This window comes from Micrasema longulum, unplaced genomic scaffold (genome assembly GCF_059751315.1).
Source record: "Micrasema longulum isolate JH-2025_06_02 unplaced genomic scaffold, ASM5975131v1 h1tg000928l, whole genome shotgun sequence".
Lineage (NCBI taxonomy): Eukaryota > Metazoa > Arthropoda > Insecta > Trichoptera > Brachycentridae > Micrasema > Micrasema longulum.
In genome coordinates this window covers 250253-272822 of record NW_028278119.1, presented here as the reverse complement: position 1 = coordinate 272822, position 22570 = coordinate 250253, and the positions used below count along the sequence as shown (strand labels likewise).

The following is a 22570-nucleotide window of genomic DNA, read 5'->3' as shown; positions in this document are numbered from 1 at the left end:
ACTTTCTCACCATGGTTGTTTATCGTATTCGCGATCACAATGGAACATCCGTAAACACCTAATATCCATGATAATTGCCCATTGAAGAAATGTCATTAGGTCTAAATTAGTTGCAACAGCGGAAAAACATTTTTGATTAGGGAATATGGAAGTCCAGTAGCTCAATCACAAATAACTATCGACGTGCTAATAAGCGACGTGATAACAATTTCTCACCATGGTTGTTTATCGTATTTGCGATCACAATGTGAATTACATCCGTGAACACCTAATCATAAATGGGAAAATATTTACGTTTTGCGACGTATAATCCTGCTGCGCAATCACATATTTGAATTTCACCGGTGTAAATATGGAAAATATTCCAAAACTGCTATTTTTATTTATTTATTTATCTTACTATTTATTGCATTTAGCTGATGGTTGGCAAGTCATGTGTCAAGAAAAGCAGTCGCCATGGTAATCGTAATTAAATTTTCACTTTTTTGTATTAGATACTCCTTACTATTTTGCAAATGCAATATATTGTATTATTTTTCATAGTAAACGCCGATTTTTCGCCCGTGAACTGGATACTCTATATCTTTTATTATTTTATTTATATAAAATATATTTAAATGTTTTTTTATGTTCAAAACTTTCTGGTCAAACATTTTGATTGATATTTTCTAACATCGATTATATTAAAATCGTTCTTAAGATATTGTCATTTGAAAAAATTAATCGAATTGCGATAATCTGTAACAGAAAAATTGTATAGTCAGGATGAACCATTCTTTATATTAACCGACACATTTATCTTCAATTTTGTCTACAAAGTAAAATTACGTTTTCTGAGTGAAAAATATAATATGTTTACATTTTGTTTCCTTAACGTGTTCAATTACAGGTTAGCGACGAAGATACTTTAAATTTTCATTCACATATACACATTTTTGACATAAATATCGATTTTACTTTATACCGTCTCGATATGTGCCGATGATAGCGTTTATAATCGAGGCCCAGTAGCTCAATCACAAATAACTATCGACGAGCTTAAAAACGTTCTAAGCATTTTAGCGATCACAATGAACAATAATTTCCATATTCGTAAATTTAAAACTAATCATCGGAAACATTTTACAATCCCTCGTATATGTGAAACATTTAACAAAAAATTTAATAGTCTTGATATATTTAATACTCCATACAATATGTACAGAAGAGAATTAATAGGCTTGATTCATGCTCTTCATTCATAATTCGTTAAATCATTAAATCAAATGCAATTTTCCACTCTCACTTTCCTTCAATCATCCTTTACCACTCCTTATCAATTTCCTTCTTTTCCTTTCCACTATCTCCTTGTTTTGTCCATATTTATCTTATTTTGATATATAGTATATTTATTATTGATATAGTTTAAACTTCAAGCCGTCGTCGTTTTATTACAGTATTATTTAGTGAATACATATAATTGGATGGCAGGCCCTACTATGTATACATTTTATATATATATATAATTTTTTTTAAATATTCATTTAACCTGTACATCTGTTTGTATTCGAAATAAATAAAATAAATAAAATAAAAATAATGTACATACTTAAGTTATCGCAGTCATAAGTCAACGCGTGTGTTATCTCTAAGGCAACGCTTGTGTCGGTTTGTTTTTTAGTTTTCCTCGTAAATAAATACAGTTCATTGGTGAAAAATCGGCGCTTATTATAAAAAATAATGCAATATTTTGCATTTGCAAAATCGCAAGGAGTATCTAATACAAAAAAGTGAAAATTAAATTACAATTACTATGACGACTGTTTTTCTTGACATTTAGCTGGCCAACCGCTGGCTAAATGCAATAAATACAATGATAAATAATAAATAAAAATAGCAGTTTTGGAATATTTTCCATATTTACATTGGTGAAATTCAAATATATGATTGCGCAGCAGGATTATACGTCGCGAAACGTAAATATTTTGACATTTAATATTAGGTGTTCACGGATGTTCCATTGTGATCGCGAATACGATAAATAACCATGGTGAGAAATTGTTATCACGTCGCTTATTAGCAAGTCGATAGTTATTTGTGATTAAGCTACTGGGCTCCGATAACAGAGCATCTTAAATGTCTATAAAGTAAAATCGAATTTATGTACTGACGGGACAAACTTTTTAGTATATTTTCAATCAGAAATACCTTTGAAAATAATTGTTTTCATCTAATGCTTATTTACATAAAAAAAATATGTGACGCCGTTTTAAAATAGCAAAATTGTATGACTTACTTGCATTTTATCCAAGAAAATATATTAAAAAAATGTCAGTCAAAAAGACATTACAGACTCGTAATAAGAACATCAATGCGCGGTCAGAAATAAAACCCTTTTTTTCAAAGAGTCAAATATCTATATAATAACATTTTCCTCGACTTTCTCTCATTATTCACTACTTAACAATGGACAGTGTAAAGCTCTCGATCATGCCACGATTTGTCGTGATTTCCACTTATTAACCGTTTACTGCCATTTTTTTCTAATTCCAACTAAAAATATATATTTTTAAAAGTTGTTTGATGTAAATACTGTAAAAATAATAAAATATCTATGTTTTTCGACATTTTATTTTCATATTTTAGGTTTGTAGACAACTATGCTACAGCGGACAAAATGTTCGAAAATACTAGAATATAAGGTCAGATGGGGTAAGAGGAACTGCGGGTCAAGATGAACAAAAGCTTGGCCATGAAAATCTATAGAATAGGGTCGTTTCACTTTTTTTTAAATAAGCAAAAAATTACGACGGTGACAGTATTAATATTTTTCTCGTGCGATTTGGGATTAATTTTCTACAAAGGTTTAACAACAAACCATCACGCCGTTTCCCCGTAGGGGTAGGCAGAGAGGATAGAACGCCATAACACTCTATCTTGGCATACATACCTCGCTTCCTCTACATTCATACATCTTCTTATGCACGCACGCCGATTATTCCTACTTTTGACATGTCCATCTTCAAGTATTTGATGGACTTGATCGTGCCATGTCTTTCTCGGTCTTCATCGTTTTCTGCATCCATCAACATTTGCATCGTAGATCCTTTTAGCCGTTCTTTCGCTGTCCATTCGCTCTACATGTCCAAACCAACGCAGCACCCCTTTCTTAATTCTGTTAATAATGCATGTCTCAGCCTTACACACTTCACGGATCTCGACATTTGTGCACCTATCATACATCGTTTTATCACACATTCGCCTGAGGGATCGCATTTCGACAGCATTCAACCTACTTTCATCATTATTTTTCCAATTCCATACTTCGCTCCCATACATTAGAGTTGGAACTAGAACTAGAACAAAGGTTTAAAATATGCGTAATTTGAATTACCCGAAAACGAGATGTTACGCGCCCTGTGGGACAAACGGCACGTATGACGTTTTAGCGCCAAACTTTAACGCAATGTTTTTTTGAAGGGCAGGCGGCCGGCATAACGCGTGACGTCAAAATAACGTCATTCCAACTGCGAGCCCTTTCGTGTGTGCTCATTTTTAACCCGAAAATTATAAATGAAAACTTGTGTGAATACATTGAGAAATGTATCATTATAATCGTAAAAATCCGCTCTAAACATATATTATTTGTTTCACGTTATTCCCTACTATGGCTGTAAAATTACGTAATTTACCTAAAGGCGCGGTAAAATACCGTAATTTACGGCAATTTTCGGTAAGAAACAAATATGACGTACTAATTTTTATTTTTCGAATAAACAGGTGTTCTTTAAACCCTGTCACATCCGAAACCACGATGGTCAGTTTAAGCAAGAAGACATACTGGCCCATTAAAATTTTGTTTAAGAACGAATAAAAATTTAAAAAATAAAATATCAAAAAAAGCAAATGGTTTCTTACTTCTGCAGGGGTGAAACGAGGTGGGGGAAGGGGGGAGTCTGACACTGCGCCGCGCTCCCCTCACTTCTCCCCTGCAGAAGTAAGCAACCATTTTATTTTTTAAATATTTTATTTAAATTTAATTTTGTCCTAAATATTTTTTAAATATGCTAATATGTCTTCTAGCTCATACTGATCATTGTGGTTTCGGATGTGAAGGGGTTTAAAGAACATCCTGTATAACGAATACGAGTAGCTTTGTTTTAGGACACTTGACTTGACTGCGAAAACCAGATTTAGATCCATCGGGTGGTTTTCGAGATTTATTATAAGTATGGGACGTTCAAAGTCATTTGGTATGTACTTTTTTCACTTTTTTTTATAAAAAAGGTTATTACGTTTTTAACGTCCCATACTTATAAATAATCTCGACAACCACTAGGTGGATCTTAAGCCGGTTTTCACTGTCATGTAACGTGTCCTAAAACAAAGCTACATATATTTTTTATATCTTCGAAAAATAAAAGTTAGTATATCATATTCGTTTCTTAACGAAAATTACCGTAAAATACCGAAAAATACCGTATTTTACCAAAATCTGGTAAAATACCGTGGTAATTTTACCAAAATCTGGTAAAATACTGTGGTAATTTTACCGCCTTGCATCTCTATTCCCGACTTATAAAAATACTCTCAAGGGCTTTTTTGCTCTGTCGGTAAAAGAGAGAGATGCGCTGTTGTTTCAGAATCGAAACTATTGTATTACATTTAAAAAAAAACATTTTACAGTTCTTAAGTTTTAAAAACTTAGTGACACGTGGCTGATGAAAAGAGTTTTCATTAACATAGAAAGGCGCAATTATTTTTTAATAATTTACTTAAGTGGATATGCGGTAGCTTTAAAAATACTTCCTTTTTTCTGCACAAAAGTAATGTAGGCCTCTGCAGACGTTAGTGTCGCGCGATGGCTGACGCAATATTGCGGAAAACGTTCAGATGGGCACGCCGTTCTTCACTCGCCTTGCAGCCTTTCCGCTATTCCTTATAGTTTCGCTAATACGACGACTGTCACAACCGTACCCTGGCACAACCGTACCCAGTCTACCCTACATTGGGCCATTTTCGTAAGATAATACCTTAAGGGCGCTTTACAAAGTGACTTGTGGAAAGTGGGCCCGTCACAATAGATCTACATACGTCGCAGTGACGTCAGAAGCTCATATAGCACCGATCCCCATTTTCAGAATAAGAATAAGGTCCGGAGTTTGGAAGGAGACAGCGAGGAAACGGAACAAAAAGATTTACAATAAAAACAAAATATCTTCTCTTGTTATAGGTTCTCCTTGGGAGGTTCAGGTGATGTCCGGCGCAGGCGGCGGGGGCGCTGGCGGGGGCGGCGCCGTGCTGGGAGAGGGCACGCGCCTGGTGCCCGCCAGAGAGCCGGCGGTGTTCGAGGTGCTGGCGGCCCCTGGCAGCGGCACGTTTACCAAAGGAGAGGTGAGTGAATGTTGTGGGTCGTGGAATTCCGCAGGGAACTAAGTTATGACCCCTGCTATTTTTTTTTTTAATGATTGAAAGGGTAATTTCGCGGGGTGTGATTGGGTCATGTTAGGATTTGTATCAAGGTTTTCGTAGTGTTAGTGTTTAGTAGACCCTAAAAAACTCAAAAGACGGGTTATGCTGAAGGCGAGTTTTCATTAATTCTCAAACAAGAGAATTTTTTCATAGTTTAATCAGTGCATGTTTGTCCTAATCAGTGCGTGGGCTTATTAAAATGCATGTCGTGTCTGTTTTATATTTTTGTGCAACAACTATGATGAAGGTGTATAGTGGGTTTTGCATGTTGGTTTGCATGTTGGTTTGCATGTTAGTTTAATTGGTGTCCTGACGAAGAGACGGGTACGTCTCGAAACCGGTAGACATAGAAAAGTCGGTAAGTGGTTATATACAAATATTTAATAACATTTAGTAAAATATTTACGGTAGATTGTAACAAAAAATTTGATGATGTTTGATTATGTCCAAATGCTTGCAGACTGGCTGGATTTCCTCCCTAGGGAGTTGTTCATATTTAAATTTATTTCAACAGAGAGGGAAAAAGTTTTCGAGAAGAAATTTGGAAGTCTAGGCATTTACAGGGCTTATGACCTGTCATTGGCTGGTTTAAGTGGCCACTTTACACACTGTGTAACATTCACCATTCTGCCCTCTATGATAAAGGTTTCAGCTCTTTCACTTCACAAAAGTCAACAGATGGAAGAGTTGAGGAAATGTGGATGTTCAAACATGGGCAGAATGGTGAATGTTACACAGTGTGTAAAGTGGCCACTTAAACCAGCCAATGACAGGTCATAAGCCCTGTAAATGCCTAGACTTCCAAATTTCTTCTCGAAAACTTTTTCCCTCTCTGTTGAAATAAATTTAAAAATTTGATGTTTTAATTTACACAACCCTATTAAATTCGAACTTGGAAATAATCAAAAGCAGCAATCTAACATTCGGTTAGAATCATATTCAGCAAAGTTTGAAATTCAGTATCAAACAGCAATCAGAAAAAAACTATAATTAATTATTGTTTTAACGAAAACTGAATCTATTCGAAGATGAATAGAATATATTAAGAAATCTCTTACTTATGTAATTCAATACACATGCAATAATTTTACTAACTGATTAAAGCGTTAAAAAAATCTTGTTTACCGCAAATTAGTAAAAAAGTTAGATTGCTGGTTTTGATTTTACACAACTCACTTAATTTAATAGAGTAGGTACTGAATCTTGTACTTTTTAAGATCTACCGGCAAAATCACGACTCGCCCATAAAACTGGAGTCAGCTTCTCGTGTTCAATTGTAAATCCTTTCGTAATCACGACCTGCACAAGTCGGAGCGGCTTTGCATACTCTGTCTTGTCCGCTACGCGTTTATTAACAATCCGCGTCCGGCTTGAGCTCGGGTGATGAAAATGATTATAATATGAGAACCCAGTAGCTCAATCACAAATCACTGTGAAATAAGCTCGGGTATCTACATCTATACCTACTTTAAATATATGATGTGCCCATACAATAAATCCTAATAGACCAATAGTTATTATAGCATAAATTATTCCTAAAAATCCAAAAGATTATTTTTCCCCCTTTCTTGAGCTATAATTAGAGAAATAATTCCGAATTTAAATGTTAACTTCAAGATCTAAAAAATCTAAATAAATGTTGATATAAAATTGTCTCCTCCCACAGCCGTCGCGCTAGTGGTCTATAACGAATAATAAAATTTTCTTTGTGTAATATTTAATATTCATATATATTTATTTTTAAAAAATAATTACAGCTTACCGACGTAGCTACTTAAATTGTTTATGTACGTTTACGCATTTTCTTATGGAAAATTCGTTTTTTTTTAGGTTGTTGAAGATACCTCCCATTATAATCGGAGCCCATGGCCATGATTTAAATGATAAGTTAAGATAGTTATCTTTAATCGTTTATCAAGAAAAATCGATTTTTTATTTGGAAATACGAATATTTGTTTAAAATTTTCAAGGATCTTCGTCAGTAACATGCAATTGAACATGTTTTAATTCAATTTAAAAATGTACATTTTCGTGCAGAAAACTCGACGTTATTTTACTATAAAGTAAAATCTAAATCGAATCTCGAAAAAACATAAATATGCGAACATTTTCGTATAGAAAATTCGACGTTATTTTACTATAAAGTAAAATCGAAATCAAATCTCATAAAAACGAATCTCGATAAAAAAATACCGAAGGCATAATTTTACGTAGAAATAAAGGAAAATAACACAAAAATGTATGTTATTAAAAATACTTTTATTTCTTTTCAATAACAAAAAATTAAGATTTCGCTTCGGCCGCTTTCATGTTTAATTTATTATCTTCAAAATATTACAGGAAATTTTAGTTCAATACTTGGTCTTTATATGAAAACCCAGATACCTAAGTTTAGTCTAAATTTGGAATGGCATAATCTGCCGGTCTAAAAGTAATTATATTTTAGTTGCATAAAACTTTTAAGTATATTTTTTTATAGAAATACTTTTAAAAAATAATGTTTTGATCTAATTTATGTTTTTTATTTTTTTATTATTGCGCGAATTAAAAAAAACATTCGTTTTAAAATGGTAAAATCGTATGGTTTCATCATTTTGCGTGCGTTTTACCAGACCACAGCCTTAACAAAGTAATCTTCTACTGTCTATAAAGAAAAATCGATATTTGTGTACGAAAATGAGTATATTTGCATGAACATTCAAAGTATCTTCATCGGTAACCTATAATTTAACACGTTTAAAACCTGGGAGTGACATTTGATACATCATTAACGTTTCACAGTCACATTGTCAATACAACGCGTCAACAAACTACAATACCAAGAATATGCGACTAAATAACAATGATTTTGACTTTATTTAAAATAAAACACTTTGTAAATTTACCACACAAGAGTTTATTACATTAAATACACGACTAGTTTCGGGTAATCAGTATTACCCATCCTCAGGTGTAAATATAAACTAAACTAAAATACACACACAGATTAATATTAGGTACTGATAGTGTTGGGTGGAAGGGGAAAGGTAATGTGAGGTGGAGGGGATGGGGTTTTCCTTTCCGTTTTTTTTGAGGTGGAGGGGATGGGGTGGGGTGGGGGATGGGTTGTTTGAAATATTGAAAGCAGGGGTGACGAATTTTGGAATATAATATTATTAATTAAAGTTTTTTCTGAATTTAATTTTTTTTGAATTTCAATATTTTCTAAGTTGTTCATTGTGATTCCTTTATTTATAACCGAATGTAAGAGTTTAATTTTCGTGTATTCGTATTTCGTATTTCGAAACTAGTCGTGTATTTAATGTAATAAACTCTTGTGTGGTAAATTTACAAAGTGTTTTATTTGAAATAAATTCAAAATGTCTTTCCACAAAGTAAATGCTGAAACAATAAATAATATGATTTTGACTTCTGGTGACACGGTTGGGAACATGAAAAGAAATTGATTGCAACAATATAAATATATATATATATACTATATACCATGCGCGGTCCGTTATATATATGAGGGAAAAATATTGGAAAGGGAATATTATGAACGTCTTGGCTTATTTATTTATTTAGTGGAGATGTGTGCAGCTGCCTCTCAAAAACACCTGAGGGACAAAGATAGTCCGACCAAATCATGGTGCATACAACAGATAGAGAGAAAATATAAAAATGTGTGCATATTCTGCTTTTCATACAGAAAACTTAATTTTACTTTGTAGATAAAATTGAAGATAATTGTAAACTTCCCATTTTAATCGGGGCACTGGTTTGTTTTCCGATCGTGAAGTTGAAAATCGCAAATCGACCATCTCAAATGCTATTTAAGAGATTTCGGGGGAATTCCATCGTAATGAATTAAACATTAGTTATAAGTAAATATTTTTGATAATCGCGCAGGAGAAAGTTTTCTGCATTTAATTCCACTTTCTTTCAGGACTTTCGTTTACTTCAACTTTTGTATGTTTCCGGTCTCATTTCACTTGTTAATTTTAAAAACTTTTTCATTCTTGTATTTTTTTAACATTTGCACTATCGTACTCGTTCAGCCTGTATACTATATACATTCATGTAATTTTTAATTTTTCTTTTACATATTGTATTATGCATATATCATTTTGAATTTATAAACTTTTTCTCATCCTTTTAATTTATAGTGTATCATAATTTTTATTCTGCTTTTAAAAAAAAATCATAGTTTAAAATATAAAAAACGTTTGTAAATAAATATTGTTATCTGCTAAAAACTCCTTGGGAATATTACGTAAAATTATGTATAGTGTGTTTTCAATTTAAATAATTAAAAAATGAGTAGTTTAGTCGGCTTCGGTTTGATGCGCGTACGCAATTTCTGGACTATTTTAATTCTATGATCCTAAGTACCTTTAATAATAATTATATTTGTACCATATTTTATGGTATAATAAATAATGTATTATGTTTTTTATTCAGATTGGTGTGACTGTCATTGCACCTTCCAAGAGATTAGTTCCAGCTCGGGTGTCTGAGGTCACTAGCCAAACTGGGGCCTTCCGCATTGAGTTCTTGCCTGAGGAAGTCGGCACACACATTATAGAGGTCAGAACATTTGTTTTATGTATCTATATTTGTTAACGAAAAGCGGAATTAAGCAAAACTATAATTTCATTCTGTTTTGTAAAAGGTTGTAAATATTTGAAAAAAGGAAAGGAACTCGGAAATGGACCTACCTTTGATACGATGAGGTTGTTCTTCAATTTAACGCACTGGATGATGAAATGGACTTTGAATGAGGAATCCCAGCCCAACCCGGAATAAAATTTTTAAAATGTTTTCGTGTGAATATTTAAAAATTTTGGAGTAGGATGAAATATCTCAAAAACGCACGCAAAAATAAATAAAAAATGTTAAAAATAGTATTCATTTTAAAATCGTAAATAATGACATCACTCCTTATATCTACGTGTAGCATTTCCGGTTTCCGGTTTAAAGCCCCCGCACCTTGTAAGGAACGTTTTGACCATAGAAAAAAAGAGTATAATTTGTATAATTTGACATTTCAACCAGAGATTATGTTAACTTTCTAGGTTTTTCTAAATCGAAACGTTCGTAAAAACAACCATTACATAGAAATGAGCAAATTACGATCAACTAAATGAAGTAATCAAAGTAATATTCCATAGATTCTTGTCAGGTCAGTGAAAGTAAGAACGCCAACCGTTTCATGACGTCACTAGTGAAAAGTGACACACTGATTACAGTCATTTGGCGCGGTATTTGATAAATGTAACTTTAAAAAATCATATCTTTGTAAATAACGCACAAAAAAATAAAATATATATATATATATATATTTGCTTAGTTAAATAGTACGCTAATAGAAAAAAAAATAGAAAACAGTGGAATTCCTCATTATGTAACGATTTATGATAACTTTAACAACGACGCGTGACAAATCCAAGATTTTTCATGCAATCTAATGTAATGTCAACAATGGTCTTTATTTTATAGATAGTGTTTTTCTGGGTTATTATGCCGTGTTTGTGGGCTTTGTATTGCCGACGTTTCGGAGCACATTGCAGTGTCCATCTTCAGGGCTGAATGTATGAGTGTAGTTTTTAGTGTGTTTAATTGTGAGGAATTTGTACCGTGTCGCAGTCGGGCAATGTATGTGGTTAAGTGTGTGGAGTTTGTACCGTGGGCTTTGGAAGCACCGGGTACCATGAGGTTCGTAGTCGTAACCCATCATCCCTGTTTATGTTATTAGGATGCTTGTATATTTCTATGGCTTCCTTTATTAAACGGGCTTGATGATTTTTGGGCTTTCCAAGGACATTTGGCTCAAATGAGAAATTATGCCCTGTTTCTATGTAGTGCTCTGCAAGAGCTGATTTATCCGGGTAGCCCAACTTGCATGCACTCTTGTGCTCTTTTATTCTTGTCATTATGTTTCTGGCAGTCTGCCCTATGTAGACTGTTTCACAGCTTTTGCAATTTAATTTATATACTCCATCTGTTTCAAGTGGGTCCCGATCTTTTACTGATTTTAGTAAGTTTCTTACTTTTGAGGTCGTACCGAACACTGTCCTTATGTCCCGTTTCTTAAGCGTTTTTGCGATTCTATCCGTGACATTTTTGACATAGGGAAGGAACGCTATTCTTTTATCCGTATTAGCATCATCCATCTTGGAAATATTCTTTGGATTTGTTACCGACATTATTCTTCTTTTTATATCCTTCTTTTCATAGCCATTACTTTCTAATACTTTTGTCAGTATATTCAATTCCTCTTCTAGGTTACTTTCTTCACAAATACGTGTTGCCCTTCTGGCCAGCGTGTTTATGATGCCTAATTTTTGAGATGGGTGGTGATGTGAGGTAGCATGGAGATACCGGTTTGTATGTGTGGGTTTTCTATACACCGTATGTCCCAGTCTGCCATCTTCCTTTCTGCTTAATTTGACGTCTAGAAAAGATAGGCTTTTGTCCTCCTCTACTTCCATAGTAAACTGTATTGCCGGGTGGAGATTATTTAGGTGGATGAAGATTGAAGACATAACCCATACCCAAGCTGAAAGAAGTAAACTAGCAGTAGAGAAGAAACAGAAAAAGAAATTCCAAGAAATGGAAAAGAGAAAGAAAGAAAAGACAATTCAACTGGATCCACAGAAAGTGGTGATGAATCTATCTAGCCAAACTCTGAGCAAAGATGCAATATCGGTACTCAGTAAAGGACTCAACTTTGCAGTTACGCCTAAGACCATCCCGGTTGAGGACATAATATGTGGAGTTGAGGCGGCACTAAGTAAGAAGATCCCTATTGCAGTTGCGGAAGAAATCCGACAAGATACTTGCCTGATATTAAGAAAAACTAAATTACCACCATCTAACATATCCAAACAGGAACGCATAGCCTTAAAAGAACTAAGGGACAATAAAGATATTTTAATTCTACCAGCCGACAAAGGAAACGCAACCGTGGTATTGGATCAAAAAACATATTCTGACAAGATGCGTGAGCTATTAAAAAGCAAGACATATGAAAAACTAAAGAAAAAATCCCACCAATAAGATTGATAAAGGAATAAGGGAGTTAGTGAGGAAATCTAATATTCCTAAAGACTTACATTGGAAGATATTTACACAAGCTCCGAAAACTCCAGCACTATACGGACTACCAAAAATACACAAAGAAGGCACTCCTTTGAGGCCAATAGTAAGCACTATAGGTGCTCCTACATACAAACTCTCACAATACTTGGCAAGTCTCCTTCAAAAACACACGGGAAAAACCACTTCATTTGTCAGAGATTCTTCACATTTCGTGGATACAATAAAGGAGCTAAAAGTTGAGAAGGATGATATATTAGTCAGTTTTGACGTAGTGTCACTTTTCACGAATGTGCCCCTGAATGACGCAATGGTACTTATAAGAGAGATTTTTAGTGAAGACATGTGCGCTTTATTTGAGTACTGCTTAACAAATGGATACTTTTCTTTTGAAAATGAAATTTTTAAACAGTTAGAAGGAGTGGCTATGGGCAATCCTTTATCGCCGGTTCTAGCAAACTTTTTCATGGAGACATTTGAAGAAACGGCCTTGGACACAGCTCCATATGCACCTAAAGTATGGCTTCGATACGTAGATGACGTATTTGTCATTTGGAATCATGGTGCAGAAAGATTAACAGTGTTTTTAGACCACCTAAATAATCTCCACCCGGCAATACAGTTTACTATGGAAGTAGAGGAGGACAAAAGCCTATCTTTTCTAGACGTCAAATTAAGCAGAAAGGAAGATGGCAGACTGGGACATACGGTGTATAGAAAACCCACACATACAAACCGGTATCTCCATGCTACCTCACATCACCACCCATCTCAAAAATTAGGCATCATAAACACGCTGGCCAGAAGGGCAACACGTATTTGTGAAGAAAGTAACCTAGAAGAGGAATTGAATATACTGACAAAAGTATTAGAAAGTAATGGCTATGAAAAGAAGGATATAAAAAGAAGAATAATGTCGGTAACAAATCCAAAGAATATTTCCAAGATGGATGATGCTAATACGGATAAAAGAATAGCGTTCCTTCCCTATGTCAAAAATGTCACGGATAGAATCGCAAAAACGCTTAAGAAACGGGACATAAGGACAGTGTTCGGTACGACCTCAAAAGTAAGAAACTTACTAAAATCAGTAAAAGATCGGGACCCACTTGAAACAGATGGAGTATATAAATTAAATTGCAAAAGCTGTGAAACAGTCTACATAGGGCAGACTGCCTGAAACATAATGACAAGAATAAAAGAGCACAAGAGTGCATGCAAGTTGGGCTACCCGGATAAATCAGCTCTTGCAGAGCACTACATAGAAACAGGGCATAATTTCTCATTTGAGCCAAATGTCCTTGGAAAGCCCAAAAATCATCAAGCCCGTTTAATAAAGGAAGCCATAGAAATATACAAGCATCCTAATAACATAAACAGGGATGATGGGTTACGACTACGAACCTCATGGTACCCGGTGCTTCCAAAGCCCACGGTACAAACTCCACACACTTAACCACATACATTGCCCGACTGCGACACGGTACAAATTCCTCACAATTAAACACACTAAAAACTACACTCATACATTCAGCCCTGAAGATGGACACTGCAATGTGCTCCGAAACGTCGGCAATACAAAGCCCACAAACACGGCATAATAACCCAGAAAAACACTATCTATATTCTGAAGGCCGTGAAAACCTACGAACCTTGGTCTTTATTTTGTTACAAATCCAAATCCTCTAATTGTGTATTTCTTATATCTTGATGTGGGTAGTAGGTGGTAGGTAGGTACCATAAGGATTGGTCAAGGGAAGGATGGGTAAGAAAGGTAATCGGCCAGGAATAATATCGATAAATGCTGTTATTTACTAAACAATATTTAATCGTAAATCTCTAGAATTGAGTGATTGCATCTGTCCTTGTACTCGCGCACAGGAATTTGAGCCTTATTATCGTGTTATTCAACGCTAATTAAGGTAATTTAATCCCCATAAGCTAAAACTGTAATATCAGACACTTAAATAAATGTTAAAATCAAAAAAGGTGGAACATCAATTGAATATTTTAAAAGACTTGTTTACCCTTTTTACTTGTTACTCTATGTTGCTCATGTGATGTCGTAATATAGCCTCCCCATTTGTATATTTCATCGTCCATTGTATAGAAGGACAAATCTTGTCATTTGTCCTTCTACACAATGGACGATGAAACTGTGGCAGCGTGCACGCTATGCATCTTTAGTATAGCTAATTATATCAATGTCATACAAAGAAATATACATCATTAAAAAAAATGACGCGTACGTCTTGTGTGAGCGCTCGATGCGTACTGCGACCGCGCGATTATGTAGCCAGCCACTCGCGCTCATATTGCCGGTCCTTTGACTCGCGCTCAAAAAACCGACAAAATAGGGAGCGGCGGGCACGACGAGGAGCATGACGTGCGGCGTGACGAGTAATTTTGCCGCACTGCGTCTCTGCCTTCTTTCCTCGCTACTTCCCATGCCACTCGTCGAGTGTGTGGCAGGCCCATTAGATAAAATATAATCCATTTTAAGATAACTCTCTCCACATTTGTATTATTATTAAAATATTTACCTCGCAATTTTTTTTTAATGATTTATGAGAGCTAAATAAATAATAAATATATCTGTGTATTCTTTTTAAGACAAAATATTTTTCAATTTTGAGGTAAAATTTAATGTAACCTGATACGATTTCTGCCAAATAAATTTATTGATTTCATTGCGTTTGTTTCGAATTCTTGATGTTTTATTTTACGGCTTGTAACCGTTGCATAGATTTACTGATTAACTTTATTAGTATAATTAAAATGGTGGCCACTAACCAAAACACCACAAGACGTTTACCTCTTACGGTTTTTTTTCTTAGAGTTCCAAACGTTGACATTTTATCACTAGATTCTCAACACAAAGACAACTTAAACAAATACAAACTAGTACCACTTTCGGAAAAAGGGATTTTGAGTATTATTCAATTAAAATCTATAACCTACTTCCACTATCTATTAAAACAATTATTAAGGAGAAAGTGTTTGAAAAGGCTATAAAAAAATGGATAGTGGAGCTAAGTAGAAGTACAATGGATTGTCTCATTCGCCCAAACCAATATTGAATCAACTACTCCACAAGTGTATAGCTTATGTTAGGTTTTTGTTATATTCATTGTGCGTTTTGTAATATAAATAATATAGATGTACATAAATTAATTATAAACATAAATACGTAGTGTTTAAAACTGTCTGAATATTTTGTTAATTATCTCTGTTTATTAAGTTAGTCTTTTTGTTTATTCTCAAATGTAAAAATATTTCAAAAATATATATTGTTAAGTGTCCTCGGCACGGGCAACATACCCCAGTGAGGGCACAGTGAGGGCACACCCAGTGAGGGCACATCATTTTTATTATTAATTGTAGTTTGTAAGAGAAAAATATGAATAAATACAAACTAAATGGATTACGAACTCGATTGATGTCTTCGCTAATCTCCTCGTTACAATGCTCATGCCCCTTTGATTGTGAAATTATATGTTTTTTTATCATGTTCTAGGTGTCCATTGGAGGGAACAAACTCACAGCCGGACCATTGGTAGCGAAGGTGTACGACTCTAGCCTCATTCAAGTCAGTGACGTCAGCAGTGGCATTGTAGGACAGCCATGTCAATTTAGAGGTAAATTGTTAATCTATACATGGGAGGTGATTACAATCGGGGGGTGAAACTGGCATCGCGGGTTCGATTACCACCACTAACAGCTTGCGCACCACATTACCACACACCGCACCTGAGGACAGATTTCTTGGCGGTGCCCACATACAAGAAAAAGAAATGTTAGTTGCCGAACGATAATCGCTGCCCGATGGAGCTCTCAGTAATTTCGTGGTCTTGGCATTGTGCATCCAGATGTATATTATATGCAGTTCAATAGATTGACGAAAAGGGGGAGGCGAATTCTTGAACTGGGATTAAATCGATTGGACCTGATCAATTCTCTGAAATGATTACAAAACTTTTCAAAAGCCTTTAAATTCTTTTTGAAAGCCACACCAGATCTGTATATCTGAAAGAATCTATAACAGGGCCACGGATAGTAGCGAGAAGCTCCATCATAGAGAAGGGAAAAGGGACAAGACCACAGAATGTATTCAAAAGTTTTTTTTTTTAAAGGAATAACCCGCTAACCCTCTATTTAGAAGCTTATCAGCAGGGGGGATAGAGGGGATATAGAAGCAGGTAATAAAAAATACACCACAATACAATTGAGAAAAAATCTTTCTTGGATTTTTTTCTTGCAACTGGCGGGAATCGAACCCGCGACGCCAGTTTCACAGTTGGCCTTCTAACCAACTGCACCACGGCACCTGGCCGTGATTGACTGCCTGTATTGATTAAGATATCCGCTGCAGCACGAAGGGGAATCAACAATATTCCAAATAAATAATTTTTCATTCAATTTACCATGACCTGATAAAAACTGCATAGCCCAGTAATTGGGGATCACCCAAGAATGTTTTAAGCGCTGACAGATTGAAGGAAAGAAAAGAAAGGCAACCCTCCCTGAAGGGTAAGATTCCTCCTGATTGATAAGCATCAAGAAGAGCATTTAAAGACATTTTTTATATCTGATTGAGACATTCCTTCAGTTGGAAGTAGACAGACGCCACCAATAACAGAGGAACGCTTTCACTTTAGGTGAAAATTCGTGGATCGTCGCCAGACCTCTAGATCCAAAAGGGACGAGCCCGTTAGAACTTGGAGTGCATCCGTCGAGCATGTCCTATATGCTCTAGCAAGAGCCAGGAGCGGTTGCCTTTGTTCGCCTAAAATAGCCAGTTACAATAAAAAAAACAGTAATAATTTTTTCTCAATTAGTCTGATTGTTATAATTTATTTTTCATAACTTATCTGCATGTCCTCTCTTTCTCGCCTGCTGACAAGCCTCCAAAATAGAAGCTTAACAAGCAAAGCCAGCAACCTAGAATTAAATATAAAAAAATGTAAAATAATGTTTTTATAGACTTAAAAAACCTATCTGCTTTGATTACAAAATTGAAAATATCAATTTAGATGTAGTCAAGTCTATTAAGGACCTCGGAGTTATCATGGACTGTAAACTTCCCTTTAACGAACATATTGATACTATGACCAATAAGTCATTTCAACTCTTCGGTTTTGTTAGCAGGACATCGAGTGACTTTACTAATATGTTCCCAGTTAAAGCGCTCTATTGGTCACTTGTCCGTCCTCTTTTAAAATATGCCTCCGTGAGCTGGTCTACCTTCTATGTAGGCCGGATAAATCATATCAAATCGGTGCAACATCGTCTGCTAAGAAAAGTAGCATGGATGATCGGCCTCGAGAGGGGAGACCACACTTACGGAGAAATGGAGTCAATGTTATAAATCTCAAGTCTACAAAACCGTAGAAATAACATTGACTCTATATTTATGTTTAATTTATTAAATGGCTTAATTGATGTACCATCGTTACTGGAACAAGTGGCATTCAATGTTCCGATCTGCCAGTTGCGAAATAATGATGCGCTGTTCCTTGATCAGCACAGCGCAAACGATGGCTTGCATGCACCAATGTCCCGATTGTGTCGCATTGTAAACTCGAGACAAGATCTGGACTTTTTTGGTGTAAGTCTTTCTAGATTTTAACCATCACTGAGATAGACCAGATCTCTTCTTAAGGTAGTAATTATTATTCAATTTTTGGTCCTAGCTTTAATTTGTATTTTATTTCAATCGATGAAAAAATGCATCTGTTATTTATTTGTTTATTTTTTCAGTGGATGCAAGTGCAGCTGGAGAGGGGCAATTAGAAATTTCAATCAATGAAGGAGAAGTTCCGAATCATGTTCAGGTAATTTATTTTTATTTTAAATTTGTTGCAACAGAGAAGGAAAACATTTCTGAGAAGGAAATATGGGAGTCTAGGCATTTACAGAGCTTATGACCTGTCATTGGCTGGTTTAAGTGGCCACTTTACAAAATGTATAACATTCACCATTCTGCCTATGTTTTAACATCCATACTCAAAACATTGTTAAATTAACTACCTGGTAAAAGAAGAAGTATAAAAATTTGTTTTCATGCGTTGCCTAGTAGGTGAATTGGTTCAGCCGGATGAATCTCAGCCACGTGATAAAGGTTTCTGCTCTTTTACTTCACAAAAGTCAACAGATGGAAGAGTTGAGGAGATGTGGATTTTAAAACATAGGCAGAATGGTTAATGTTACACAGTGTGTAAAGTGGCCACTTAAACCAGCCAATGACAGGTCATAAGCTCTGTAAATGCCTAGACTCCCATATTCCCTTCTCAGATATGTTTTCCCTCTTTTTTGCAACCAATTTAAATATGAACATCTCCCTAGGGAGAAAATCCAGCCAGTCTGCAAGCATTTGGACATACTCAAAACATTTTTGAATTTATTTTTAAGCTTTCATATCGTTTCTGTTCGTATTCAATCGAGGGAATAAAGCTGCCGAACTGCTCGCAATGTTTGCGCCGTGTACAGTGGAAGATGATATGAATTATTGACTAATTTGTTGCACTTTTTTTAGTTGTGTCCTCTTGTTCTTTTTATTTGGAACAAAAAGGACAACTTATGTTAACTCCTAATAAATTATTTGAATATGGAACAATTAAGTTTTGTTCGATTGTTTCGAATTTCGTAATATTGCTTTAGTCAGAATTTCACCTCACCTATTGTGTTGTGTTCTCTACAATTCTAGGAACAATAAATTTGAGTCAAGTTGACAAGCTGTTGTGAAATTTTAAAATTTGTCTGGTCAGCGAGTTGCGGCAACTCTGTCAGCAACTTTTGTTTACCGTACCTACTATTTGTTCTCAAAAAAAACCTTGAAATTTGTAGGTTAGAATTTTTGGTTGAATTTTTAGAGTAAAAAAGTGCGTCTTCCGCTCTGAATACGGTAAGCACAAAACATAAGTACTTTGCAGATATTGAGCCAAGAAGCAAGCATTGTCGCAGGCTATTCGGCACCTCTGCATCGGCCAGCTCCAAGTACTCCAACATCCGTGCAAATACCAATATATTATGTATAATAATAGACACTGCTGATTCAACAAACACCTTGCTATAATGAACCTTTCTAGATGTAGGTTCTGCAGTGCAGATAAGGAAAAACCATAGAATTAAGAATAGTCCAGGAGGAGCCAAGAATCATATTTGAATACATCTGACTAAAATATATAATCATAACACAAATGTTAGGTAAAAAAAAAGCAATCTGTTCATTTCTCTAAATATTTATTGTGCACGGAGAAATATTGATTGACTCAACAGAGTAGATAAGTAAAGGGTCATTTAATAAGAGTAATTGAATTAATGAACTTTGAACTTAAAATATAAAATAAATTTTATTTTACATTAAACTGATATTTTTATATCATGTCAAATAATATTCGATGCTTTAAAGATAATGTCGATCAAATATCCACCACAGATTTGTTTAATCCGAGGTCCAATTTTCATTAGTTCTCTCATTAGATGAGCAAAGTAGGGTAAAAAAATGTATCACCCTGGCAACACTAACGAAATGTCCATTTTGACATTTCTTCGACAATCTGACAGATGGAAAAATAATTCAATTTTTAAGTATTGTATTTGCTATTTGCACATTCATTTGCTAATAACATATGAAATGTGATCCCATCCTGTTTCTTTAAGATCATAGCAGTATTTATAAACTTTATAAGGACACAACACGGCATAGTTGAATTCAAATCAGGAGTTGCGTATTGAGCAACGTCTACAAAGAAACTAATGGGTCAAAACATAAAATTACTCATTTATTTGTAGTTTAGTCGCCTTCTGTTTGATGCTCGTATGCGGTTTCTGGACTATTCTTAATTCTATATGAAACACCCATATTATATTATATGTGAATATGATGCTTTACATTATAAAAAGAGCCTCATCCTCGGGGGACCACTGGTTATACCTGAGGATGTTAAAGAGCTCGCCCCCTACCTGATAGCCCGATATTTTACGGATCTGGCCTTGGAGGGGGAGATTTAAACTCTCGCCTTCCACACAGTAGCTAGGCTCTTTGTAGACCTGGGCGAAAACTATTCACCCGCCACAATAGATCCTCACAGGTCGCAGTGACGTCAGGGGCTTGCATAGCACTGACCTCCCCACCTCTAAGAATAAGAATATGCAACAATGTTGTTGACAATAATTAATCAAAAATACTATATGGATATAAAAATAAAATGTGGTTTTTGTTAAATAATTCACAAACCACAGAATGGCAGGTTACAATCCTTGTAAATATTTAAAAGTCTATATTTCCTTCTCAAAGTTGTTCCCCATCTGTGTTGCGATGTCTTTCAATATTTTCCTTTTTTTTTCACTAGGTGGTTGGAGGAGGACGTTGCCTGGTCTCCTTCAACCCTGAGCATGCTCGACCCCATTACATAGACATCAAGTTTAACGGGGAAACGGTCCGAGGCTGTCCATTCCTCTGCAATATAGCCGACACTGGGAGAGTCACCCTCAACTTGGCTAGCCTAGGTAAGATCCTATTAATCTATCATGGTGTGATAATTATATCGTCGGCGAAGATTGAAATGCTGTAAAGGACAAAGTGTAAATATAAAGAAAAGTATAATAAAACCTATGAAAGTCCTCAGGCGAAATTTCCTCCCATTTTCCAACAAAACTATATGAAATATAAACTTCGTACATCATTGTGTAAGAGAGAACATAGAAACTTAAAAACAAATTATATGTGTCGTTTTTTTATTTATAAAAAACTTGAGTTATTTTAGGTTTTGTCATCATTAACTTTTGGAAAAACAGAATTGGATCTTTTCAGAGTTCCGAGGTTCAAATCCCAATTTATCACAACTCGATTCCCTTTTTAGTTACAGTTATTTACTACTAATTATAAATACCCCCAAAATTTCAGTAGTAAATGATAAAAGTACAAATATTTCATCTCAATGTTTGTAGTTTCCGTTCTAATTCTCTCACGTTTTGGTAAAAACATTTTAGTATAGTGACCGTTTGTTAAATATTATTTTAAGATAATAATTAATAAACAAGTTTTGTTTGTTATTGTCAGAATTGATTCCCGTCGGCAGCCCGGCCAGCTTCCAGCTGAGCGTGCGCGGCGGCGGCGGCGCGGCCGAGCTGGCCGTAGCCGTGCGAGGGCCGCGCGGTGAGCTGCCGGTGCGCGTGGCCGGGGACGCGCACGCCGGGCTCAGCGCCGACTTCACCCCGCAGGCCGTGGGGCCGCACACCCTCACCGTGGACTACAATGGACACCCAGTCCAGGTAAATTAAAAAAAACTCGCAGTAAAAAAACATTAACAGTTTAATTTTCTTTGCACTAAATTTTCTTTTATTTGGCAGGGTACTCCATTTGTAGCAAAGGCGTACGACGCGCGGCTGGTGTCGGTGGGCGCGGTGAGCGGGGGCGCAGGTGGCGCAGGCGGCGCGGTGGTAGGGGGCCCCGCACACTTCTCTGTAGACGCCTCCCGTGCGGGCGAGGGCAACCTAGAGATTACCATCTCCGCCCGCGGGCTCAACATCCCCACTCAAGTCCACCCGCAGGTATCAACCGGTCCTATCATCCTCATTGTATCATGTCCTGGTTGTTAGAGAAGGAAGATCAAGGGGCGTAGAGGGGTCGTAAGACAACAGATTTCCTGGCTTGGAAACATTGGAAAATGGACCAGGATAAGAACTAAGAAGGAACTTTTTCACGCTGCTCCAGGACAGAGAAGCTTTTTCCCAAGTGGTCGGTAATGTCAGGAGCACCAAAAAAGACGTAAAGAAGAAGATTTCTCCTTTAGCAGCAGCACCCAGGAAAGTTGTTATTAAAAGGCTTTATAATGCCGAGAGATTTCTTGCAAAGCCAGAAGTAGGCAGTACTCTCAATGACTGCAATAGTAAAAGATTTAGATACTATTGTTCGCACTATTAGGTCTAATGAGGAACTTCAGCCCTACGGGAAATTGGATACAAAAAATGTTTTCTTACGTGGGGTAAAAATTAGAACATTAAATTGTAAGCCAAAGTTTCTTGAAAATGTACAGAA

General features: G+C 35.7%; 1 protein-coding gene across 1 annotated transcript in view; it reads left to right on the top strand.

Annotated features, from left to right (window-relative positions):
- The window catches only part of LOC148278107 (filamin-C-like), a 99218-nt gene that overhangs the window by 19668 nt on the left and 56980 nt on the right, over positions 1 to 22570 (top strand). Inside the window, 7 exon segments of the mRNA XM_088231888.1 lie at positions 5213 to 5373; positions 9892 to 10017; positions 16046 to 16166; positions 18289 to 18362; positions 20883 to 21039; positions 21593 to 21804; positions 21883 to 22083. Of these exon segments, the coding sequence (XP_088088014.1) occupies positions 5236 to 5373; positions 9892 to 10017; positions 16046 to 16166; positions 18289 to 18362; positions 20883 to 21039; positions 21593 to 21804; positions 21883 to 22083 (1029 nt within the window). The 5' untranslated portion in view covers positions 5213 to 5235.